The 27,300-nt window shown below is 39.4% G+C and overlaps 1 protein-coding gene across 5 annotated transcripts in view; it reads right to left on the reverse strand.

The window, feature by feature from the left end:
- rptor (regulatory associated protein of MTOR, complex 1) overlaps positions 1 to 27,300 on the reverse strand; it is a 237,387-nt gene that overhangs the window by 29,093 nt on the left and 180,994 nt on the right. For 3 of the 5 annotated variants that reach the window (XM_079627479.1, XM_079627476.1, XM_079627477.1), the window contains exons 23-29: positions 22,722 to 22,825; positions 22,198 to 22,420; positions 21,599 to 21,709; positions 6,525 to 6,630; positions 3,837 to 3,951; positions 1,993 to 2,117; positions 1,796 to 1,897 (exon numbers count right to left, since the gene is read on the reverse strand). In XM_079627479.1, coding sequence (XP_079483605.1) covers positions 1,796 to 1,897; positions 1,993 to 2,117; positions 3,837 to 3,951; positions 6,525 to 6,630; positions 21,599 to 21,709; positions 22,198 to 22,420; positions 22,722 to 22,825 — 886 coding nt within the window. The remainder of the gene's footprint in view (positions 1 to 1,795; positions 1,898 to 1,992; positions 2,118 to 3,836; positions 3,952 to 6,524; positions 6,631 to 21,598; positions 21,710 to 22,197; positions 22,421 to 22,721; positions 22,826 to 27,300) is intronic. The other 2 variants (XM_079627480.1, XM_079627478.1) reach the window with 1 other exon arrangement.

Here is a 27,300-nt window from a genome sequence, read left to right on the forward strand (position 1 = left end):
TACAGCAACTGGTCATGGAGGACACCAACGTTTATGATTTCTATTTAAGCTGCTGATTTTTTTCTGCTTCATACTTAGAAGCAAACCTTTTCATTTTATATTTGAGGTAAAAGTGCCATCTAGCATGGATTCATATAAGACAAGCTTTCATGCAGAAATGTATTCATGAATTTTAAATTTGGCTAGCAGTCAGTCATAAGGACACTTTAGGATTTACCTCTATTTTCTGTACTGATGGAGTTTTGACCCGGCTCAGTGGTCCTCAAAACCAGTTTAAATGACATTTCTGAGATCAGGTGTATGATATCTTTATGTGAGGAAGAGGCCACAATGTTTCACTGATAATCTTGCATTCCACCAATGCTGTGTTTGCCATGGAACACTGTTTACTAGGCAGCATAAACTGTACCTGAAATTGTATGTGAAACCCTACAGAATATGTAAAAGCTTCATTTGTGCAATTTTAATCCAGTTTTGTGTAAATGTCTTTTGGTTGTCCAATCAAGTCAAGTCAAGTCATCTTCATTTATATAGCGCTTTTAACAATGTAGATTGTTTCAAAGCTGCTTTACAGAGATAGTTATATAATTTAAGGTAACAGAGATTGTTTTGGCTTTATAGCGGTTCTTGAATAATGTTATTTTCCAGCTAAAGTTAGTTTTGATTGATTCACTTCCGTCATTTGTTACTAAATTAGGTAAGACGACACCGTTCTCTCTAAACAGACTTTAAACGGGAACCTGTGATAAAACGCTGATGGCGCTCACGTGCACATCAAGAATTAATTCTATAGTTATGTGCATTTGAATATATGTGCGCAGGATTGTAATTCCCTATAAACCAAGCCTAAACAAAATACTTGTCTTGCCTATAAATTTTAATACAGAATTTTATTTTAATTTATCACTTCGGGGTAGGTACGCGAACCGAATTTTCACATAATGACTCAAAGATAGAATGGGATACAGTAATTTTAAATTCTAATTAAATGTGCACATTGTGCAGTATACACAATATAATTAATATAATATGATAATATAATATATACAATAATATATAATATAATATAATTTTGTTTAGTTGGTAACACTTTATTTTGATGGTCCTGTTTCAACATCCTGTTGAGGGTTAGTAGACATGTAGATGCAACATTACTTAGTCAACAGAATGTGTTAAACCATCAAAATAAAGTGAAACCATTTAGTCTTGTCAGATTTCTAAGTTGATTTTGGGAGACTTAACTTCTTCAACAGACAAAACAACAATTATTTGGCAATGGTCTGAATGTTTAAAACGTTTTCATAAGATTGTCAGTCTGTGCACATTCAGTAAACAATAAAAGAAAAGAGCTAATATAAATCAAATAAAAGTTAGAAGCAATCCTAATATATATAATATAATATATATATATTGAACAAAAGTAAGCATAGCCACCTTTGTAGCTTAACGTGTAATGTAAATTATATGTATATCCCAAAAATAGCTAAAGTTCTGGTAAGTAAAATAAAGACATCCATACAAATGTTGTCCAACACAGAAAATTGTGAAATAGACATAACTGAGGACATTTAAAAAACCAACAAAACTGAAACTAATACAATAACTAATATTCTGCTTTCATACCAGAGCACCCATGGTTCTCAACAGTCCCTCCCCCGCATCATGCAGGAAGACTGGAAATACCAAATTAGATTTTTTTCAAACACTGGCCAAGCGGAAGGTAGATGGGGACAAGAATCTCAGATGACAGGAGAAGAGTGGTATCTGCACCGTGTTTGTGAGTGTGAAAGCAAACCTCGTGTGGTGGGCAGCATGTCGGACAGTCCCTGCCATGCTGTGACCATCTCTGGATTCCTCTGGTCAGCGAAGTTCTTCCAAATTCGCAATGCTCCATCATCTGCAAAAAAGTGGCATGGTGAAAGTCAGCACAGAAACTGACAAAGATGAGAACCATTCAAAGTCTGTGTCAACATGATTGATAGGTGAACAGACCAGTAGCAGTGAGGAGGAGAGAGCAGTCGTGCCCATTAAGATACTCCATGGATGTGATCCGTGTGTACCGTGGGTTCCCATTGTAGAAATAATCCAACCGCTCTCCTTTCTCCCAGTCCCAAAAACTGCACACACACACAGAGAACACAATTTAAATACAATTCATTATGCTTCTCTATGCACCGCTAACGTGAGTTCAGCAAGAAAATTAGCAGCACGGACATGTCAAACACGAGCCAAATACAAGTCTCTAATGAACAGATAACATTACATGTTACGAAATATACATAATATATAATGTATCTCATTACAAAATGTATAACTATCCAGATTATTAAAAACAGTTGCAAAGAATCCTGAAAAAAATGTACACAACTGATTTCGAGATAGATAATAATAATTAATATTTTTTGAGCATTACATTAGCATAAGAATGACTTCTGAATGATCATGTGACACTGAAGACTGGAGCAATGATGTTGGAAATTCAGCTTTGGATCAAATAAATAAATTATATTTAAAATTCTAATTTAAGTTTAAAATAGAAAATAATTATTTTAAATTGTCATAATATTTAACAATATTACTGTTTTTTTTGTTGTAATTTTAATCAAATAAATGCAGCCTTATGAGCACAAGAGACTTTTTATTAAAAACATTAAAAATCTTACCTATCCCAAACTTTTGAACGACAGTGTATAAAAATAAATAAATATATATAAATATAAATATATGTAGTTTTTGCTAAACCATTAAAACATTGCTAAAACGCTGAAGCATGTAACAGAGACACCCTGAACATTACTGAGTGATGACACAAATAAATCACTAAATTAGTTTCAATAGAATTGAATAGAATTCAATATAACACGGCTAAAGTAGTTCCAGGCAGGTCTTGACCGCATTATAGTTCCGTATCATTCGCCAAATGATTTAAGTTATTTCAAAGGTCCTTACAGACCATAACAGCTAATATTAGGCTAATATTAGTCTCTCGGTTTATTCCAAGGTTTAGCGTAGTAAGCCGGATTCAGGTCGTATCAAAAACAGCTGAATCAGATGAAGGACCTGAGCCTAGACACGACCACAATGCAGCTCTGAAGTGTCAGCAGGGACCGTGTCAACTACACTATCTCATACAAAGGCCTCATAGACACGACAATTTTTTTCCCCTCTGTACAGATGAAAACGTTATCAAAATGATTCCCGTTCACACGGATCTGCGGAAACGACTAAAAATGCTGTATTATGCATGCCAGACAATTGGCAAGGTCACTTTATTAAGAAAGATTCCCCACTCACGCACACACGCATTCAAACGCGCATGTCTATAGACTAAACACGTACTACACATGTGCATGCTGTCACAGATTCACGTTTTTGAAGTTTACACAGAGATAACAGTATTGCTTTCAAAACTCATTTTCAAAAACTTGCACTTTGAAAACGTACAAAGTTTGTGTTCTAAAGGCCACCAAAATGCCGTTGTCGTGTAAATAAACGGCCAGAATGCACTAAAAGTTTTCTGTTTTCAGTTGAAAACAATGTCGTGCAAGCGGTCCCTAAGTTAATAACTCAAGATTTTTACAATGGAAAAGAATCAACCAAAAACTTAAATTAGACAATGACTTTTCTTCTAAAGCTGATGTACAGCCAAAAAAAAAAAAAATCTTTGTTGCATTAATTTCTTATTATCACTGTAAAGCTGCTTTGAAACTATCTGTATTGTAAAAAGCGCAATATAAATAAAGGTGACTTTACTATATGCAATGCTATGAAAAGCATAGATACCCATCATCCCCTCATACACAAGCGTCATTATTTGAAAAATTCCAGTCACTCACCAGATTGAGTCTTTGTCAGCTACAGCAATGCAGGGGTTAAATGGATGAAACTTCACCACTGACGGCACTCCTGGGTTTCTATTAATGAAGATCTGATCATCTAACCGCGTCACTCCTAAAACCGAGAGGGATGGGTTAGAATTTTGATCAGTTAGAACAATTTTATTTAGTGAAATGTTGAGCTTTACTAATGACCAAAGCTTTTTGATTTCTGAAGAAAGTGAATAAGGGTTACACTACAGAGTGAAACAGATTAGAAAAAATATATGCATGAAGGAAACTCTTTTGAAAAAAAGGGAATTGATGATTTCATTCAGTTCCTCCAGCTAGACTGAATGAGGGCAGCCCCACTCTTGGTTTCAGAGGGGAGGATGACGGAGAGTGTGATGAAAGGAGAAAGACATACGAGCGTGAGCCGGATCCTCCGCTCTGACGCAATCAGTCCTGGTTACTTGTGCGTGTGTGTTCCGGCATTGACGTAAGCTCATTAGCTATTCAGTTTGAGACTCTGCTGACTTCAGACAGGGAGCCAAGCACATTGCTTTCTTTTAAGCTTGAAGCTTTCACACAGGAAAAACTACATCATACAACTGTTCACCCAGTTCCACTTGTGAATTCCACATCATAATTACACAGATGCATCTAATGTATAGAGAGTCAGGGCATCTCTTAGCAACTGGAAGTTTGAGCTTTCAGAATGTATTTTAAACATTTCTCCGGTATCTCACTAAGAAGTACTGGAAGTACCAATAACACCATGATTGTAAGTCGACAGACCAATCATAACAGTGATGCAGGAGTCCTGCCTCCCTAATATACAGTATACCACTGCATAACGGTCCCTAACACATTCTCTTCCCCATGAAGATCTTTGGAAGCTATCATTCAGCATGTTTTTCAGAAGATGCTTAACTGTTATTAGACAAGCCCCAAAGTTCTTTGACAAATGCTGCTGTTTTTGATAGTGGGCATATTCACTGTCACTTTGAATATTATTTGCGCTAGGGATACCTAGATATTCAACATGCTATGGATAATTCTCTTTCTAACTATGCTTTCTAACATGCTTTCTAACTATCTCTTTCTAACATGCTATGGATAATTCTCTTTCTATTTTTTGGTGACTGCTACAGTAGTTCTGTAAGCAGCGGAGCAAGGGGGAAAGAAGCCTTGCATTCATATCTAGGAAGTTTGTTGAACAAAGAGTCCTGTTCAGGTGGAGCTTGCGGGTAGCGGAAAAACTCTCACTTGATTGGCCGTCACAGCCGGTAGGCCAGGGAATGGACAGAGATTTGTATGACGGTAAAAGACTGCCGTTATATCCCCCCGGTCATTAAACAGCTCATTCCAGCAGCCCCCACCTGTTTAAAAAAAACATGGTTTCATCTGCCCTAGCTTCACTGCCAAGGACGCACTGAGCAGCCTTAGTTTTTCACAAGATCTTCTGGCCTGGCAGTGAGGACTCTTAATGCCACCTCTCTTCTCTTCTCACCTTCCTTCTATCCACAATCAGCCAGGGTTATTGTCTGCAGTTTGCTTTAAAACCACCACTTTTCAACAGTGTTATGTCAACAGCAGAGAGGATATTAGCTCAGGATCTAGAGGAAGAAATAGCCTATTTCCTGGTATTTTCTGTCCCATTCTGTATTTGCAGAACAAACTAAACATTAAACTAAAACAAAAAGTGAGAGTTTAAACTCAAGTGTTACAGGTTTAACACGCTCTTTCACGCAGATATTTTAGGAACTTTTAAATAAGGGCAGAGCCTTTTCTACTGTTTATCTTGCCGTGATTTATGCGTGTCATTTAGGGATTGACAATGACATTATTTATTGATTAAGTTTTCATAATTATTGTCTCTGTCCTGTTCACATATTGTGTTGCTATGTGAACAGAATGAATGAGTACAATCAGTTATTTGTCTCATGGGCTGATATTCATAAGAGTAAACCTACGTATATAACCTCAACATTTGTCCCATCTGGTAGTGGAAGCTATTATATTTGGTTTAAATAGCATGGGTCTTCATCCTCCAGAAGGGCTGAGGGGTCATTCTACCAGAGTTTTGGCTTCCAAAGGGTGTTTCAGTTTAGCAATTTTTAGTGGGGCAGCGAAGTTGGGCTTTGCCTCACACTTATGTGTTATGTTGTGATATATCAGTATTCTTGCACCACTGTACAACTGACAGACAAGGTTACGCTCGAGGCGATTAGCAAGATACCTCACTCTTGTTATCAGAGACCCAGGTTTAGTAATTACACAGCCGAGTTGAGGCTACTCTGAGGTGGTTCCAAATTCTGTGTATACTCAATAATGCTGCATACAATTCGAGCCATTTTAAACTTTTCATTTTCATAAGAGCATATATTGTAGCATATTTGTATTTTGAATTTTCTAAAGTCTATATTCATATTGTTTCTGTATTCTGTATTCATATTTCCATATTTAAAACAATTATTTTATACAATTATTTCCACAATTAATGTTGAACATTATTTCAGCAAAAGTAATTCCCTTGTGTGCCTTTTCAAGGAATATATGCTGTCTTTGCAGTGTGACAAATAATTTTACATTTGAAATATTTAGTTAAATATCAAGTAATATAACAAGTTACAAAACTAAATATATAAATGAATGATAATGCAAGTAGTCTTTGCTGTCAGTATATAACAAATTCTGGAGTGTTACCTCTCTGAGTGATGCGTTGGCTTTGTCGGCGTACACGAGCGTTACGTAAGAATCTCCACTCCCTCTCCTTACGAACCTGACTCTCCAAATCATGCTCTTCTGGAATCTGAAAGAGAGATAACTAAATGAAATTTTCAAATAATGGAGCACCAAAAACCTGGTTTAAAACCATACATGCATATAATTACAGACATGAACCTGGTTTTGATAGTTGTGAGTACAGAAACTCAAAGACTAAGGAATTGTCTAACAAAAAAACACTCAAGACTAACTATCATCGCTCTAAAAAAGTGATCTCGACTGTGATCTCTCACACTCTCTCTATAGTTTCACACCAGTAATGACTTTATGAATTTCTTTACGTACAAGATTGATACTGTAAGAGAAAAAATTGTAACCATGCAACATCTGCTAGAGTATTGCTTCAGACAGTGCTATAAAGAGCCCCTGAGAGCCCCATTTATTATTTGCTATAGGGAAAGTAGAGATGCACCTATTACAATTTTCTAGGCCGATTCCAAATTTTTCATTGAGTTTGACCTGTCGATACCGATTTTAGCCGATTCCGACAGCACACACAAATATTTATTTTCTATATATCTATTTTTTTATAAAACACCATATACTTTTACCAAAACTGAATAATAAAAACAAGTTTAAATGGGTAAATTTTCTATAAATATTTTTGAGTCTTCATTTTCTTTTCTGACATAGCCTACTCCAGTTCTTGTTAAAACACACTAGACATGCAAATTCTTTGAATTTTGGGCACTGCTGCTCACGCGACGCTAACGTGCTGCTCCTGCTTCCGGTACTTTAAAAAAAAAACTTGCTCCTCACGCGCCACTCACGCCTGCGGTGTGAAACAGCCGTAATTCACAAGGTTTCCTACATGTGCATTCCGTGTGTACGTGTGATGCTGATGTTGCAAGATGTTAATCATGAGGCGCCCGAGTGCATTTGACCAGCAAAAAATCGGCATATGTCAGACTGACCGGCCGATCGCCGGTCATAGCCGATAACGTGAAAATCGGCCAATTTCGGTCACCAGCCGATCAATCGGTGCATCTCTAAGGGAGAGAAGAATTGTCTAAACTTGTTAAATCATGAAAATCAACAACATGTATGTTAGACCCTATACAGACTAAGCTACTGAAAGAGATGCTTGCAGAAGTCATTGATCCTCTTCTTAATTCATCATTGTCATAAGGATATGCCCCCAAACATTTCTATCTGGCTGATTCTATTAAGCCACTTATTACAACAACAAAAACACACACACAACTTGATCCTAAATAATTAATTCACTACAGACCGATCTCTAATCTTGCCTTTTTTTTACAAAATACTGGAAAAGGCAGTATGTTCACAACTATGTTCCTTTTTAGAAATAAATTGTATCAGCAAGGATTTCCAGTGATGATTTAGACTGTAACATAGTACTGAGACTGCTCTCCTCAGAGTTACAAATTAATTAATGTTATCATCCGATTGTGATTGCATCTCTCTATTGGTGTTACTGGACCTTAGTGCTGCATTTGATACTATCGACCACAACATTCTTCTAAATAGGCAAGATTTACGTTGACATTAGCGGACTTGCACTGGCATGGTTCAAATCATATTCATCTGACTGTCACCAATTTGTAGCAGTAAATAAAGAGGTATAATATTGGTCCAATTGCCCTGCAGGCTTGAAAAGCAAACTCCAGCTAGTCCAAAATGCAGCCGCTAGGGTTCTTACTATAACCAGGAAATGTGACCATATTAGCCAGGTTCTGTCAACACTGCATTGGCTCCCTATTAAACACTGTATACATTTAATCTTGTTGATTACTCAAAGCCCTGAATAGTTTAGCTCCAGAGTACTTGAACAAGCTCCTATTCTTAGTCCTTCACGTCCACTGCAGTCTCAAAATTCTGGTCAGTTGATAATACCTAGAATACAAAAATCGACTGCGGGTGGTAGATCCTTTTCCTAAAAGACTTCGGGAGGCAGACACACTCTGTCAGTTTACATCTAGATGAAGGTTTTTTTGTCATCGTTTTGTGACATTCTGTCACCTGGAGTTTGGATTCTTTGCCACTCTCACCATTGGCTTGCTTAGTTGGGGACACTTAAAATTCAGCAATATTATTGTTTTGACTGCACTGACACTATCGGATGAGAACTGAATTGAGCTGGATGATGACATCACTGTTTTCTACAGAGCTGCTTAAAGATACAATATGTCATTTTTTTCCGCCGCTAGGGGTCGCTAACCTCTTACAATAACAAATGCGTAGGTTACATTGATGGTTTTATCATGAATGTGGTATGAAGCAGGGCGCGATTGCTAATAAGAGACCGCTATCAGCGCCACACGCGAGTCCCTCGAGCCTCGCGGATATAAAGGAATAGGGACATTTAATTATACCGAACTACCTGCAAGTGCTGAATTACTACTCACACAGGTCAGTTTATGAGAACAGGAGAACAAGTGAACAGGGATTCCAATTTTGGACGGTCAATTATTTAAAATTGGAATTTCTCTGAAATTAAAAATCTTTGGGAACTTTTGGGATATTGTAAGTACACTACTGCAGGAAAGATCTCACACTGTGCAAGTGACTTTTGGATATTTTATTACAACATTCTTACATATTGTACCTTTAAGCTGAACTAATCTCATTAACTTTACACAGTTATTGCACTGAACTGAATCAACACTTCAGCTGAAAAATGGCTTGGTCTTTTTAGAGCTGTTTTATAGCAGAATTTAATTGTTTGCATCATTGATCATTATTTCCCCGTTTACTGTAAAGCTGCTTTGAAACAATCTTTATTGTATAAAGCGCTATATAAATAAAATTGACTTGAGTTAAGTTAATTATTTTTTTATTTTTGTTACTTGTAAGAATGAGGAAACTGCTCAACAAGCTATATAAAGCTAATTAGCCCTGATTAATCCAGTCTTACAGATAGGAGCTCCAGGAGCAGGCAGATCCCATGACACAAACCCACATCCAAGCTCCTCAAGCAAAGTAAGAAATCACACCTGTCTTTTTTCTGAAGCTCTAGGGCTCCACATCAATCTCTTAATGAGAATCAATTATTTGTTTTTCTATGGAAATGAAGCATGTGAATTTGTCACAGTTAATGGTCTCCTCCCGAGCAGTTTTTATAACCTTACAAATAAACAGTCAAGTCACCAGCAAGATGCACGTATCACACCCATCACTCTAATAGACTGGAATAGAGTTCTTCTCACTCAAGACAGATTTCTCATTTTGCTCTCATCTAAGCTTTCTTAGATCTTTCTTATCCATTATGCACATCTCAAACTTGTGTCCAGACTGTTCACTGTTGTAAGCTTTCTGAACCACCACGGATGAGATTTATTGTTTTTTTTAAAACCAGGAAACCCTAAGAACACTTGCTTTCTTATGGAAATAGAGACTTCTTATGTAAGTAGAGGTTGAATGATATGGATTTTTTAATATAAATATATCTAGAAAAAAGGGTTGCTGTTAGCTGATATAATTCAGATACATTTATATTTAATATAATATAATATAATAAGAGACATACAACTGATGAAATTAAATAAAAATATTTACAATATATGTAATAGAAAATCTATAAAATACATTGACAAGGAAATAGTCATACATAGTTCCAAGGAGGAACTATTATAACTCTATAATCATAACAATACTTTCATATTAATATAATAATCATGATATTATAAGGCTCTCTGGAATTGTCACAAATTTGGATGTTACACGCAATTAATTTTATTTTGACATTGTTTTTGCTCTTCGGCTTATGTCTTTCACAATCCCCCTGTTTCCTGTGTTTGTGTCAGTCACCAAAGAAACTCATCAGTTCATCACATGTGCCTTGTTTAACCCCTTAAGCGGCACCCCCCTTTTTTTTAATAGACATGAAAATGCACATTCCGAACTTAAAGGGCATATTGCAGTTTTTTTTTTTTTCAGAATTAATATATAACCTTGTATGAAAATACCATATGAAGAGTAAATGCATGATTAAAAATTGTTTTGCCAGACATAAGGGCACAAATTTAGTAGAAAACGTGACAGTTTCCTTGACCGTGTTGAAAAAGCGCTTTTTTTTCACCACCGCGTCATATTACGTCAGAATGGGGAGTCGTTTGCCGGCTCTGCGTTCGCTCAGTGCAGAATAGGCTGGTATTATGTTGAAGCGGTCGTGATTCAGTGTGTTTTCGGTGGTTATTGTATTTCAATTAATATTTATCGTGATAAATGACTGTGAATTATGGCCTGTCAGAACATCGAGTCCAAAGGTTTCCGAACAAGAAAAAGGATGGTGCTTTCTTCCGTGTTTGTGTGCGTTTTGTGCAGGGTAAGAGATGGGACTTCGCTTCTGCGTCTGCTTTGAAAAACGCGGTAGTGTGTAGCGTTCACTATAGACTGCATGATTATAATCCCGGCGATATGATGAGTTAACGTTACGTTATATGATGACGGCGATATGTGCACACTGTCCCGGCTCCTTCATCGGGTCGCCCGGTCCGCCGTCAGCATGTGGGTCGGCCACCAGTGGGAAACATGACGGTCACGGATCCGTCAGAGATCACTTATTGTACATTTGTTTTACAAAATGTGCCTTGTCTTAATTTATTTATTTAACGTATCCTCCATAAACTTGTAATGTCTTGCAAGTCTGCAGCCGACACTTATTATTATTATTATATAATATAATGTTCATTTTCAATCTGTACTCCGAATTTTAATGTTTGTGTTGGCTGTTTCTACATATAAAAATTTTATACAGTAAGAAAGTTGTGATTGTGATTATTTTTTTTATTCATTATCACCAAGTGGGGCCATTCAAAACCTTTAAAATGTCCCTCTTTCTCTGGAAACTGTCTCCTAATGGCTGACATACACGTGCAGGTAAGGGTCTAAATACTAGCTTTGCTATTGCCTGACACATAATTACAATATTGTGATCTGAGCATAGTGTAATACTTAACGTCGGCTAACGTGAATACATCTATAAGCTAACACTGTTCTCTCATCGATACTCCTGCCCTGTTCTCCTCACACCACAGCTCAATGTGTCTCCTCTGACTGTTGTTTTGTCTAATCCTGGCCTGTCTAGAGTCTCTTGGCTTCATATCAGGCTCATAATTATATGGCTGAGGTCTGTCATACGAGTAAACATTTAGGCTACAATTTCCTCAGCGTCCGAACTGTCATTGCGATCCATTGCTTTCCTATTGTTTACTTTGACCGCTCTCCCCCATGCTACGTCACTTCCGGTTTGGCGGTTTTCAAATGCGGAAGTAAAATTTTCTCACAAAAACGACTCCAGAAGCCTAAATAGCGTTTTATAAGTATATGTTTATATTTAAATCTAGTTCCTACATTATTGTTCTATACATTGGCGCACTGGGTACTCTAACCTGCAATATGCCCTTTAAATGGTTGTAATTCAAGAATGCTTCAGATGTAAGATTGGTCTTGTTTTAAAGAAGACATTTGGCAGATTTTTGTAGAAGTGAAATAAAGAAAGAAAGTTAAACGGAAAAGTTTGAGTTTATGAAAATGTACAATGTTATACATTTAATCATTAATATTTTATATAAAATATATATTTTCAAAACCTGGCGGACTCTAAAAATGCAAAAAAAAAAAAAAAATCTGAACAAGTTGTGTTTCAAATTTTAGGTTGATATCTCAAAAAATAAGCTTTCAGTGAGATTTTGTTTGTGCGCAGTACCACACTTTTTCACTAGTTGACATTACTGCCCATATAACTGTACGTTCACACCGACTCTCTGGCGCTCTGACGTAGATTTTAGAATGCGTGATTTTTTTTAAACGTTATTTAAAGGAGCCACAAAGCAAATAAGAACTGAACACAAATTAGTATCCTATTTTGTGCATACTGGCCACATGTAGGGTATAAGTTAACCTATTAAAATATTTTAAATGTGAAAGTAACAAAACACCAACAAGTTCAGACACCTTTTTCCATGCGTCGTTCTTTTTATTAATGTCCCTGTATGTAAACAGGGACACGTCGTACAATAACGGGAAACCCGCAACAGAAATAATTAACTATTCCTCCATTTAGCTTAGGAACTAATGTGGTCGGAACCAAAGTTTACAGGATTGTGTTCTCTGGTATCCTCTCAGGCGGAGGACTTCTACATTCCGATTGGTTGCCGCCGAACCGCGTCATAGCTTATTACCATAAAGTTGACTTGATTTCAACTCTTCTCGCCGCTCTCGCCGTCCAAGACGCACCGCGCCGCTCTCGCCGGAGCTGGCCGCCGGCTCTCATTGAAAATGAATGGCTTCCGGCCACTTTGACGCTCTCGCCGCCTGCGGTGTGAATGCACAGTGAGGGCGCCTCCATTTCCATGTTGTTTGAGTGATCTGAACCATTATTTTTACAATTTTCATACAATTTATGAAGTAGACATCCTATTCAGAAGTAGTATTGGAAGTTTGGCAGATTTTGAAATTAATTCAACCTCTAAGAAACACAAAAACAACACGTATGTGCCACCTCGCTGCCACATCACAAATGGTGAATCTATAATTTTTTTCTTTATATTAAAAACATTTTCAGACCTTTTTTTCCTAAAAGAATTGAATGGATGCTATCTTTTGAACTCTTGGCATGAAAACAAACCAAGGTTTCTACCATTCTTTCATGATTTTTCAAGTTCAACACTATTTCAAAATAAAGGTCTGAACACGCCTTAGGAATATGAAAATATTCTTGTTGCAAATTGATAAATTACGGCTCCTCTGTAATATATTTTGAAAATCAGTCACCAAGCATGTAAACTAGAGATTGTAAGCCTTCAAATGATATATAGTTTGTCAAGATTAGTTTAGTATAGGATATTACGGTTTTAAATATGTAATGGCCGATGCCAATATAAGGGGTTGAGTCCTGTTATACCCTCTCTGTTGTTCACTCTTTTGTCAGATTGGTGACTGCTGCACTACATTAAGTGCACATTGACTTATTGACAGTGCACATTGACATGACTTACACGACTTATTATCATGGTTCCACAAGTTAATATGATGTTCCCATGAATTAACATCTTATTGCCACAACAAAACTAAGTGAACCGAACATGTCCACTCCTGTAGTTAATGACAAATGTGCTTTAGTTACACCCATGGACTCTTCACAATCCCCATATTTCCTGTGTTTGTGTCAGTCACCATACAAACTCATCAATTAATCAACTCTGTCTTTAGTTTGTTAGTGTCCTGCAGATTTATACTCCTCTCTGTCGTTCATTTTGTTGTCATATATTGTTTTAAAATATGTTGAACTGTTGCAAGCCTTGTGTACATGTGGATTACCTGTTTGTTGTTACCTGTGTGGATTTATCCCTTACTTTGAAGTCTCACATTTGAACTCAAATCAATAGTGGTGCAGGATTTATGTATTTTTGTAGGCCAACCCGGAAGTTAGCATCAGTTTACTTATTCGGCTTATGCTGTTTAAAATCCCCAACAACCTCTAGTCTCATTTAGACGTTTTGTTAGCAACTGCTTTCACAAGACAACTAAAAGTTTTTTTTTTATCACAAGAGGGTTGTTATTACTGATGTATTTTAAATGGTAGAATAACACATAGAAATACAATTGTAGGAAATATATTAAACTTGTGTTCACCACAGACCTTATTTCATGCATTTAACCAAAAAACAATTTAAAAGAACCATTGACTTCAGGACAATGGAACCGGAACTGCTAAAATGCTAACGTGTTTACAGGTTTTGGCCAACAAAAATATGCCATTACTGCACCACGCTATATTTTATATCCATGTATCTACTTGTCTTGTAAGTAACGATGTAATAAGAGGGATGATGTAAAGTTGTCACAAATTAAATCCCTTTCAGATTAAAGGTCACTCAACTAAGTATATTAAAGCGGTGGTATAATGCCCTTTTCACAAGATGTAAAATAAGTCTTTGATGTCCCCAGAGTGTGTATGTGAAGTTTTAGCTCAAAATACCCCCACAGATATTTTTATATAGCATGCTAAAATTGGAATTTTTTGAGGGTGAGCAAAAACGCACCCTTTTTGTGTCTGTCCCTTTAAATGCAAATGAGCTTCGACTCCCGCACAGAGGGCAGAGCTACAACAGCTTGTGTCCTTTTACCTCACACAGACATGCACTGAAAAATTCAAAAACGTTTTGCCGTATGTTCAAACCGGAGTCAGAAACATGGAGAGACTCAAGAAGAACTGACAACATGTACAGTAGAAGCAACAGGACATTACTGAATGGTTAGTTGATGAATTTATGTATGTAGCTGTAGTTATCTTCTCATTGATTAGCATATTCTGTCTTGATAATCTATAAATTGTGGGTGGGTCCCAATTCTGGGTGGGTGAGTCCCAACCTAAATAGTATTAGAAATTATTATTAGTATGTCCCAAATCGTAGTATGTTGAAATGAGTGTTCCAAAGATACCTGGATGGTCTACTATTTCCGGTCAGAATCTGAAGTGCAGATCGATGCGCACTCTAACGGCTGATATTGCCCACAACCCATCGGGCGTTGGACGAGGATTCGGTTAGAACTACAAACACGAGTGAAAAGTGTTAAACTACAGACATGGAGGACTTGCGAGTCCGGCGGTTATGAAGAGAGGTTTAGATGGTTTGAGTGATTAATTATCAGTATCTAACTTGACAAACATTTATTTATTAAATGTTGTCTACATTATATTGCATCTGCAGCAGCATTATGAACTTTTGTAAAGATACGTTTAGCCATTAACTTTTAAATGCATCATTACATTCAAATTGGAAACACATGACGAGTCTCCGCATGACAGACCCGCGACTGGCAGATGAACGTGCTACTACATTTCTCTCCGAAACGGTAGGAAATTAAATAAGATTGAATGGAGGATTTTAACTGTGACAAGATGATTGACAGGACAGTTTACTGACAGGATGCACGCGACAGATCTGTCCATTAAAGATGAGGAAGTATTATGTCCCAAAGCTTGCCTACTCTTTTGCTACACACTCAAAAGTATGTACTTTTTCTTCACAAAAAGAGTACATACTTTAAGGGCGTAGTATAAGTAGGCGAATTGGGACGCAGCCTGTGTTCCGGGGAAAACAATTTATGTAAATTTTAGGGTTGGTGATGTCACTAACCCGGGAGGAGTGTCGTGTAGTCCTTAAAAAAGATTTCTTTAAAAGAAAATATCTCCATTTGCTTTGAACTTTGAGCGTTGCAACTTTGCAGATGTTGTTTATGCTCAAACAGCAAAAATACACACTAACTAAAGTTAGAAAAGTGAAATCATATTCAACCACCCCTTTAACCCCCTGTGGTCAACGAATGCGTCAACTTGATATGGTGGGAAAAAGAAATGCAGATTTGCATCCCAGATGAAGAATGGCTAAATGTATGACATTCACAGTGCATGACTAATCTTTCCAGGGCTTTAAGTAAATTTTGTTGGGAAAAAAACTATACATTTCTTTATCACGCCCAAAGTGAAAGCCAAACAAAAAGGAGTAGCAGATCTAGGCTCCTGCTTAAGGCAGTGTCTTTTAAAACTGTATTGGTCAGAAATACATTCAAGTATAGAGAAAATCTTTGAGATTGAGGAAACAGATTATATTCTATATTTTAGTAATATACCAGATTCAGTTAATAATATAAACGATTTACTGAGGAGACTTCTAGCAGCAGAAAAAAGAAAAAGAAAAAAAAAGGCTTCCCCCAATGAGAAATTAGTGCAAACACAGGGGAAAATGGACTATGCATATATAAAAACAGAGAGAAGATAGATAAATGTGTAATAGGAATATGTATAAGCATATTTGTAACCACCACCAAATGAAAATATATTACTCTAAAGCTGCATGAAAGTATGGCTTTGGATATGAGTATATTTGTGTATGTATGCGTCTAAAAGTGTGTATATGTTTACATGATAACCTGACGACTTCCTTTTACTCAAGGAGCTTTTTAATATGATGATGATGATGCTTATTTCAAATTGTTGTTTATTAGGGCCCAAGCCTTGAAAAGGCGAAGGCCCTATTGTTTTTCTAAGGAGTATTATTCTTCTTCTTATTCTTCTTTATTATTATTATTATTTTACTACCTTTTGGGCACTTTTGGGGGCCTTAACGTGCTCAAAAACTCTTGAAACTTTGCACAAATGTCAGAACCTGCGGCCATCAGAGCCCGACTGAAGCTAGGACCCGGGCGTGGCAGGGGGGCTCGCCAGCGCCCCCTGGAATGGGATTCAAAAACATGTCCATATCTCAAACACGCTTGCATGTAATAATATGAAACTCGATACACATATAGATCTCATCGGGCCGAACAACTTTCGTGCTCTAAGTTTGAAAAGGCGAAGGCCCTATTGTTTTTCTAAGGATTATTATTCTTCTTCTTATTCTTCTTTATTATTATTATTATTTTACTACCTTTTGGGCACTTTTGGGGGCCTTAACGTGCTCAAAAACTCTTGAAACTTTGCACAAATGTCAGAACCTGCGGCCATCAGAGCCCGACTGAAGCTAGGACCCGGGCGTGGCAGGGGGGCTCGCCAGCGCCCCCTGGAATGGGATTCAAAAACATGTCCATATCTCAAACACGCTTGCATGTAATAATATGAAACTCGATACACATATAGATCTCATCGGGCCGAACAACTTTCGTGCTCTAAGTTTTACGCCAGTCCAACAGGAAGTCGGTTATTATGGGCTGTATGGAAACGCATGTTCTGGCATTTGAAACACTTGTCCTAGAGAATTCATCGGATGACCACGAAACTCGGTGTGCATGAAGTCAAGACATGGAGGATGCTAAATTGCGAGGGGATTTTTGATATCTCGAACGGTTTGGCCGTGGCGAGGAAACAAATTTATGGCGAATATTGGAAACAGGAAGTGTGTTATAACATCCTCATACATTAACTGATCTTGATGAAACTTCAGCAGTGTGTTTGTTGTAAGAGGCCGATCACATGGATGTGACTATTGTGAGTCAAAGTTATAGCGCCACCAACTGGCAGCAGGAAGTGTGTCACTTTCAAAATGCTTTGAAATCACCCTCTTATTTTTACCCGATTTGCTTCAAACTTCATCTGTATAATGTAAACACACGGCAGATGTAGACCTGTGAAAGGATTATTGATATCTTAAATACTGTTGCCATGGCAACGCATCAAACTTTAATATTCTTTTTGGGTGCATTTGAGGCTCTTAACATGCTTCAAATTGCATGAAACTCAACATGCATATCAGATTTATTAGGTACTAGGCATGTGTGAAGTTTCAGAAACGGGCGCGGTGGAGGGGCTCAGTAGCGCCACCTTTAGTCAAAAATGGGGTATTAGTTTTACCTACAGTAACAAAAATCGGTATTTATATTTATCTCCCCGAGCCGGACAACTTTCTAATTGACAGTCATTAGCTCCGACCAACAGGAAGTCAGATATTTTGGTTTGAATGTGATTTGATGGGAATTTTGCCAGTCTCTCTCAGTGTCTGTGTGTGTGAGAGAGGAGGGGGGGCTTTATTTTAACCCTTTCTCTGCTGTGTGGGACTTCTCGGGCACTTTTGGGGCCCTTAACGTGCTCGAAAACTCTTGAAACTTTGCACACAGGTCAGAACCTGCGGCCATCAGGGCTGGGCTGAAGCTGGTACCCGGGCGTGGCAGGGGAGCTCAACAGCGCCCCCTTGAACGTGGTCCGAAAAACTTGGTCCATATATCAAACACGTTTGCATGTAATAATATGAAACTCGGTACACATATAGATTTAATCGGGCCGAACAACTTTCGTGCTCTAAGTTTTACGCCAGTCCAACAGGAAGTCGGCTATTATGGGCTGTATGAAAATGCAAGCCCCTGGAATTTGATATACTCCTCCAAGAAAAATTATCCTATCGCCACCAAACTCGGTCAGCATGAAGTCAAGACATTGAGGACGCTAAATTGCGGACGGATTTTTGATATCTCGAACGGTTTGGCCGTGGCGAGGAAACGAAGTTATGGCGAGAAAAGAAAAACACAATGTGTTATAACGTCTTCATACATTTATTGATCTTGATGAAACTTCAGCAGTGCGTTTGTTGTAAGAGGGCGATCACATGGATGTGACTATTGTGAGTCAAAGTTATAGCGCCACCAACTGGCAGCAGGAAGTGTGTTACTTTTAAGATACTTTTGACTAAAGTGGGTGGGTTATTTTTACCTACAGTCACAAAACTCGGTCTGTATATTGTGCTTATCGATCCGGACAACTTTCTCATTTACAGTCATTAGCTCCGACCAACAGGAAGTCAGATATTTTGGTTTGAATGTGGTTTTGTCTCTCTCTGACAGAGTTCCCCCTGCCATTCTCTGTGTGTGTGTGTGTGTGTGTGTGTGTGTGTGTGTGTGTGTGGGGAGGGAGGGAGGGAGGGCACACACACAGACAGCCCCCCCCTTTTCTGTGTGTGTTTGGAGGGGAGCAGAAAGACTCACACTAGATTGCGGATGGGGCCAAATTTTTCAGTCCGAGCCCGGCCCGCGTCCGACAGAGCAGTAACCGAACCCGACCCGAGCCCGACAGGCATAAAGATATTTATGTTCGAGCCCGACCCGAGCCCGACAGTTAAAATCCCATTTTTTTCTCATACTAATGACAATTGTACGTTTTTTTGTGTGGAAAGCCCGCTTTTATTAAGCAACTGTAGGAAGGCAATCGGAAATGTCAACAGGACAAGCGCATCAGCGCGCGGAGCAACAAGCGCTCTTAACACCTGGCGCGCGCACATTATGCACGCGTTTCGTTGTCACGGCTACATAAACAAATGTCCGCACACAGGAAGACGGATGTTATGGTAATATTTTACATGTATTTTAATCACAAAAACGAACGTTTGCATCAAGTGAAAGCATCAGGCACATCGGCTACCTACATAATAAGCTGTTTTAAATTTAAAATGTTCAATGCCTTATCGCGCTGATGTGACCGAGCCCGACCCGAACCCGAACATCATTTCTAAATATCTGTCCGAACCCGGCCCGGCCCGTCGGGTACCGGCGGGTCTCGTCGGGCTCGGGTCGGGTATCCATCCTCTAACTCACACTGATGCAAGCTCTAAAGCAGACTTCTTCTCGACAGTCAAAGCGGGGTTACGTTATTGCCCGTCGTGCACAGGAACCCGAAAGGCAACGGGGTGGCGGCTTTTATATATATATATATATATATATATATATATATATATATATATATATATATATATATATATATAATATAGCTGCAAGCAGCGATGGAGGGCCCAAGCCGGTGGCAGCGCCAGCCCGGTGCCTTTAGTGTAACTAAAGGCACCAGGGTGGCGGTGCCACCGGCTTGGGCCCGTAATCGCTGCTTGCAGCTATATTTATATATATATATATATATATATATATATTGTTATTAATATAGTGCTAGTACCAACCATTTTTCCTTCAATGTTATATTTTGAAAGAATTTTCATGTAAATACCAATGAAGCTGTTTGACTGTTTGTCTTAGTTCTGAAAAGTTATATAAAATTAAAGTATATATACTGCATATGCTCTCTTGGTCTAATTCTTACACAATTGCTATAGAAGTCGTCAATGCATTCTCTTGATTGGTTTGGCTCAAATCATCACACTAAAAATGGAAACTGCAGTGCATTGTGTGATGTGTTGAAAAAATTAACATCCCAGTTAAATCTATATGCATCCTGGTTGAAAAAAAGGCTGGTGAAAGTCATGCTGACCTCTCTCACACCTTGACCAATCCTTTTTCCAGCATCTCCCCCCATCAGAACACACTAAGAGTGAGAACCTGTCAACATAGTCCTATCAGCAACATTGTGTATGCTACTTTATTGATGTTTTATGCTGTTTTGTCTCCCACACATTATTGATTATTACATGTCTTGTTCTCTTGCAGTAAACATGAGGTATTACTCTCAGCACTGTGCCAAAGGCTGTGTGTGTTCCTCACTGATCACATACTGATGGGAATGCATTATACTGCATCAGGATAGGACACAAAACCCACAAACACATTTTCACAGAAAAGTCGTAAATGACAATTACAGAAGACAATGAAAAAAAAAAAAAACACTAAACAAATGACCTTCCTTACTGAAATACTGTGGCGGTGATGATAATACCACGGTCCTGAATGACTAACATTGTTATACACCATGGAATTACATGGTACATGCCCAAATAACATGGTAGTATGATTGTATTTTGTGTTCTGGCTTTTGGAAATATATTTACACAATTCACAGTGGAAAGGGTAGTATAATAGATAGTATAGAATAACCCTGTAGTAAAACATGACAAAGGAGCCAAACACATATAGATATTAAAAATATTGGTTTATGGGATAACACTGAATCCTGCAGCAGCAGTATTGTATTTTTGAAAGTCCCCTCTGGGGACAATGAAGTTTGGCAGCTCTAGTTTGGCTGGGAACAGGCAGAAAGTTTTTTGTCTTAAAAAAAAGAAGATAAATGGTTGAAGAAATGTCATGCCATTCCCATGGCAACAGAAAAACTAGCATAACTTTGAGTCATGAAATCTTACCCCAGTGTCCCTCACATTATCAGCGTATGGGGGTCCTTAAAAATTACAAGGTGCATAAGGATTTTCAAATGCCATTTTGAAATGTTTGAAACCAGTTTGCATATTTCCCTCCAAAAACAGTTTAGAAAATTATTTAGAACTCGTTCCCATGACTTTTTAATTGGTGGTTTTTAATAGTTTCCTTGCTTTAGTTAAATATTGACCACGTACACATTCCTCAGACACTACATCACTAATCTTTACTTCACTTTGGGCAAATTGTTTTTTTGATAATATTAGAAGTGAGGTCCAACTCTTTCATATCCATTTACTAATATTATTTAAAGTTGAATTGCTAAATCAACACGTTTAAATCACTCTGAATAGATCTTAAGTAATGATTTCAAGTCAATTAATTAACTCATTTAGTTTGATTTAGAAGTAAATGAATTCGATTTCAACACTAATCCATGCAGCACTCACCTTCATGACTGGCTGAGCGAAATACTTGGCACTCCAGTCACAAAGACCTGTCTGCAGATTCACACTGATGAAGCTCCTGTGAGCAGCCGTCTCATCTCCATCCTCAGCAGCCTGAGGAACACACCAGACAAATGATAATATGTAAACCGAATCACTACATAAACGCTGACTGGGTGATCAGTCTGACTGTGCTTTATTCTGCTTATTACACAACTATTTACTAATTAAGAAAAACGTGGGCATGAAATATGTATGTTCAAAACTGTTGTGCTGCTTAATATTTGTATGGAAAGCATGTTAAATTTTTTTCAGGATTCTTTGATGAATAGAAAGTTTAAAAGAACAGCCTTTATTTGATGAATAGAAATATTTTGTACCATTGTAAATGGTACAAAGGCTTGGTTTCATGGCACAAGGCTTGGTTTCATTGTTATAATCTTACAAATATGCTACAACTAATGTCTACTGTTGGTCTAAACCACAAACAAGGCTGCCACAACATAAGAAAAGCACAAAGACTGCAAAATACAGTTTTCTTACAAATTAACAACACAGAAGGATGGAGGAAGATATGTGGGAAACTAATATCAATGCTGTACCTGATCAGGGCCCTTGTCAAACATCTTTCTAGTGCGTGGGAACTGCTGCGAGTGGGGCGCCTGACCACCCAGAGTCGGTGTGTATGGTGGCCTAGCAGGCGGCACGTCCCGGACCGGCGGTTTGGGCACTTCATTGGTGAGGGTGAGGCTGGAGCTGGAGGCACCGGGCATGGGAGGAGATCCGCTGGAGGGAGATGAAGAGCGTTTGGATCTGTGGGAAGCACTACAACACCAACAAGCAGGGCCATAACAAACATATTAATGTGCTGCAAAAGAAGAAGGTCAGCATGCACTGCAATGCTGCATGTTAAAACAAAATTATTAGCCAGTGCCAATAAACATAACCCAAAAAAGAACAGGATGTTATTTAATAGATGCAAAGAAGAGTAAAATTATAGAAGCACAAGCTATTCAATTCTGCTTTTTCACATGCTATTTAAAAAAAAAAATCATTTCAGATGACTATATGGTCCTGCTGCTGATTTTATATTAATCTAATACATATTTAAGTGTGAGTAACTCACCCTGCTTGATGTATGAGTGTTCCTTTGCTGGTGGGGCTGGCAGGCGCTGATTGGGTCAGAGATCCTGAGTCCAGAATCCTCTGTGTGCGAGCGTTCATGGTGGCCTGATGTGAGAAGCAGTGTAGAATGCATTTGTATTATAACAATGTAGTATACAATTGTGCATCCTGGTCCTGATTAAATTAAACTAGCAAAAGTGGATTCGGACACGCCCTAAGTTGCCCTTGCGCCCTGCGCTTTAGACCATGCGCTTAGATCGTTAAAATAGGGCCCGTGGTGTGAACTCTGCTATTCTTTAAAACCAACAAAAATGCCATCTACGAGCGGTGACTACGGTCCCATTTCAAGGTTTGCTAGCTAAGCACTGAAACAAAAATAATTTCTGGTGGCCTTGTAGGACTGCAAGTAAAATAAAATACAGTTAATGCATGCACATATAGAGAATGCATATCTGTTTTACAAAAAAAGCATAAGCAAAACTCTTCCTCATAACTCTAACCACAACCTAAACGGGTACAAATCCGAAACAATGCTGTCTACAAAAACCCAGAGAGTTGACTTATTTGCTTCATCAAAATATAATTAACAATCCCATCCTCTCATGAAAGAGAGAGAAAAATAAAGAGAGACAGATTCATCATGACTGAGTAGACAGAAATAAAGTTATTGTGTGTTTGGGCAGCAGATCAAACATTAAAATGCTTGTGTTTGTGTCCCACAGATTCATTAATTTAAAAAAGAAAAACAGATATGAATATCAAGAGAGAAAAGATATGATGTGAATTATTGAAATGTAAACAACCAGGGAAAAAGACTTGAGGAGAAAGAGATCATAAGACCAAATAAATAAATTAGATATACAGAAATAGATTTGTTTATTTTCTTATTAACATTGCACCACCCCAATACAAGAGAGACAAACATCTACCTACTGTCTTCATAGGCAGCATCCTAAAACTGTAGGTGCCCTCTAAAGTTATGCATCACAAATGCCTACATTTGTAGGCTGTCTACAATACACCTGTAGCTTTAAAAAGTATAAACGCATCTCACTAAAATATTGGGTAAAATAATTACACAAAGATTTTTTTATCAGAATGTTATTTTATTTAGATTTAGGCAGATCACTAGTGTTTGGAACAGCTAATATCTGTTACTTTTTATTTATATAGTTTGCACAAATAAACAATTTCATATTTTCCTGCTATTACTTTACTCCAAATCCAACTTTCTTGTATTATTTAAATCCAAGAACTGGTGAGAACGATAAAAGCTGAGGCACCTCAGTGGTATAGAAGGTGAAGTATCAGAATGTATTAGCAAAAGGGGCAATAGAGATAATCCCCCCTGCGCTAAAGCACTCTGGTTTCTACAGCCGCTATTTTCTAATCCCGAAAAAAGACTGCGATCTCAGACCCATTCTAGACTTGAGACATTTGAACAAGGCTCTCATGAGACGGCCATTCAAAATGTTAACTATCAAACATATCCTCGCGGAAGTTCGCCCCGGGGATTGGTTTGTCACAATGGATCTGAAAGATGCATACTTTCATATTCAGATAGACCCTCGCCACAGGCCATTCTTGAGATTCGCCTTCGAGGGTCAGGCTTATCAATACACCGCTCTGCCGTTCGGTCTGTCATTGGCGCCCCGTACATTCACGGAATGTATGGATGCAGCGCTTTCTCCCCTGAGAACCGAGCTTCTAGCGCACAGGGATTTGATTCTAGGCCATTTACAATGCCTGGGTTTCACAATCAATATTGACAAAGGAAACTGATCCCCAGTCAGAGCGTTGTCTTTCTGGGTACAGTTTTGGACTCTGTGACGATGACAGCGCGGCTCACACGAGAGTGCGCACTCTCGGTGCGGACGCTGGCAGCCTCATTCAGAGCGCGAGCGCGCGCCCCTCAGGAAATTTCTGAAACTTCTCGGCCTCATGGCAGCAGCATCATCAGTACTCCGTATGGGATTACTGAGTATGCGCCCGCTGCAGCACTGGCTAAAACACTGTGTGCCAACCCATGCATGGCAGTCAGGCAGCCTTGCGCATCACGGTGAATCACGGTTGTTTAAGAACACTGATTCCCTGGCGGGCTCAGAACTGGTACATCGAGGGTGTGACCATGGGAGTGGTTTCCAGGAGGAAAATGGTGTTCACAGACGCCTCCAACCTAGGTTGGGGAGCGCTGCAAGAGGGCAAAGCCTGCCTCTGGTCGAGCACGGAGCAGAGCTTACATATCAACTTTCTGGAGATGAAAGCAGTTGGTTTGGCCCTGAAAACTTTTCTGGCAAATCGACAGGGTCACCACGTCTTAGTCCGCACGGACAACATGTCGGTGGTGGCCTACATAAACCGCCAGGGTGCCATCAGGCCAGGCAGCCTGCATGCCATGGCGAGAGACCTCCTCGCATGGGCACAGACCAATCTGAGCTCTCTGAGGGCAACGCATATCCTGGGCATTCAGAATCTGGGTGCGGATATACTCTCACGGGGCAACACTCCCCTAGGCAAGTGGTCCCTTGACTCACAGACGGTCAAGTCTGATATGGAGTGTGTTCGGAGAGGCTGAAGTCGACCTTTTTGCCTCGAGAGACAACACTTATTGCACGGTGTTCTTCTCAAAGATTATTTCACAAGTCATCAAACGGGTCAGGGAGAGCGGATGCCCAGTTCTTCTGGTAGCCCCTCTCTGGAAATCCAGACCGCGGTTCCCGGAGCTGGTGCAGCTGTCAGACACAGTCCCATGGCCTGTTCCAATGCGGAAAAACATCCTCTCCCAGGCGAACAGGTCAATATGGCATCCCCGACCTGACTTATGGGCCCTCCATGTATGGCCCCTAAACGGGTACCCAGGGACCTTCCTGTGAAGGTCTTAAACACTATCTCTGAAGCCAGGGCCCCGTCTACTCGGCGCCTGTATGCTTTAAAATGGTCAAGTTTTTCCAGCTGGTGCTTGAAAAGTTGTTTTGACCCAGAGTCATGTGAGGTACCTGTGGGGCTCTCCTTCCTACAGGAGCTGTCGGACGCAGGCCGTTCCCCGTCCACGCTCTAAAAGTGTATGTGACAGCTATTGCAGCGCATCATGCTCTGATAGCTGGCCAATCACTGGGAAAAAACTAACTGGTGGTACGGTTTCTGAAAGGGGCTAGGAGAATTAACCCCTCAAGACCTCCGCCTGTGCCTCCCTGGGACCTATCCACGGTCCTGGGGGCTCTGAGGGGTCCGCCTTTTGAACCGCTCCAGTCGGTTGACCTTAAGCCTCTCTCGCTAAAGACTGCTCTCCTGTTGGCATTGGCATCTATCAAGCGAGTGGGGGATCTGCAGGCACTCTCTGTGAGCCCCTCCTGTTTGGCGTTTGGAATAGGGGTCACCCTCCAAAGTCACCCTCATGGTTATATACCCAAAGTGCTCTCAACGCCGTTCAGAACTCAGGTTATCACATTATTAGCCCTTCCCCCTTCTGTCGAGGATGGGGAGATTAATATTCTCTGCCCTGTCAGAGCACTGAGAATCTATCTGGAGCGTTCTGCGTCTTTCAGACATTCAGAACAGCTTTCTGTCTGCTTTGGTGGCCGATCTAAAGGGGATCCGGTTACTAAGCAAAGACTGTCTAGAGGGATAGTGGATGCCATTTCTATGGCTTATACCTCAGTGGGTCAGGTCTGCCCCATAGGTATCAAGGCCCATTCGACATGAGGCATGGCTTTGTCATGGGCTTGGTCATCTGGTTTTCCCATTCAAGATATTTGTGATGCGGCCAGCTGGTGCTCGCCTTCCACATTTATGAAGTTTTATAATATGGAAGTGCCTTCCCTTCAGGCGAAGGTGTTTTCGGTATGATTAAGGCCCGACGGGGTCTGGTCTTGTCTAAATACTACTGTGCACAATCACATTCATGTATATAAAACCCGCTTGGGCTGGTTATAATTTTCCCATAGTATATTCCGATGGTGTCGAGGTTATTGGGTATATTATGTCAGTGGTATTACTGACACATATATATTATTCTAGACCCGACTGTGTCTATATATATATATATATATTGGGTTTTTTTATGGCTTGTTCTGTGTGCTCAGGGATCCTGAGTCACGGTGGCAACCAGTTATTTATGGTGCAGCGTTTTATAGGGCGTCCCCACTGCGTATAGCTACGCAATACGAAGTGACCGTTCGAAAGGGAACTACTCGGTGACTATCATAACCTCAGTTCCCTGAGATGGGGAACGAGTATTGCGTAGCCGGCCGCACCAAAATAACCTGGAGAGTTGTCGCTTCAGTCGTTAAAACCTGCTATAATGGCGATTTTGCGGAACTATTATAGGCTAAGGCCACCCCCCGTGGGGCGCCCACGCCATTGGAAGTGCAGTTGCTGAGGCACAGTCTATGAGCAGGTCTGATGCTCAATGTGCTAGCTTGTGCAGCTGCAAATGCGTTTTACATATAAGCTTCAGTAAATCGAGGAAAGGGAGTTTCCCCACTGCGTATAGCTACGCAATACTCGATATATCTCAGGGAACTGAGGTTACGATAGTAGCCGAGGGATCTTTCTGAGACTATTGAAACACAAACACTATA

Source organism: Phoxinus phoxinus (genome assembly GCF_949152265.1).
Source record: "Phoxinus phoxinus genome assembly, chromosome: 11".
In the NCBI taxonomy this organism is placed as follows: Eukaryota; Metazoa; Chordata; class Actinopteri; order Cypriniformes; family Leuciscidae; genus Phoxinus; species Phoxinus phoxinus.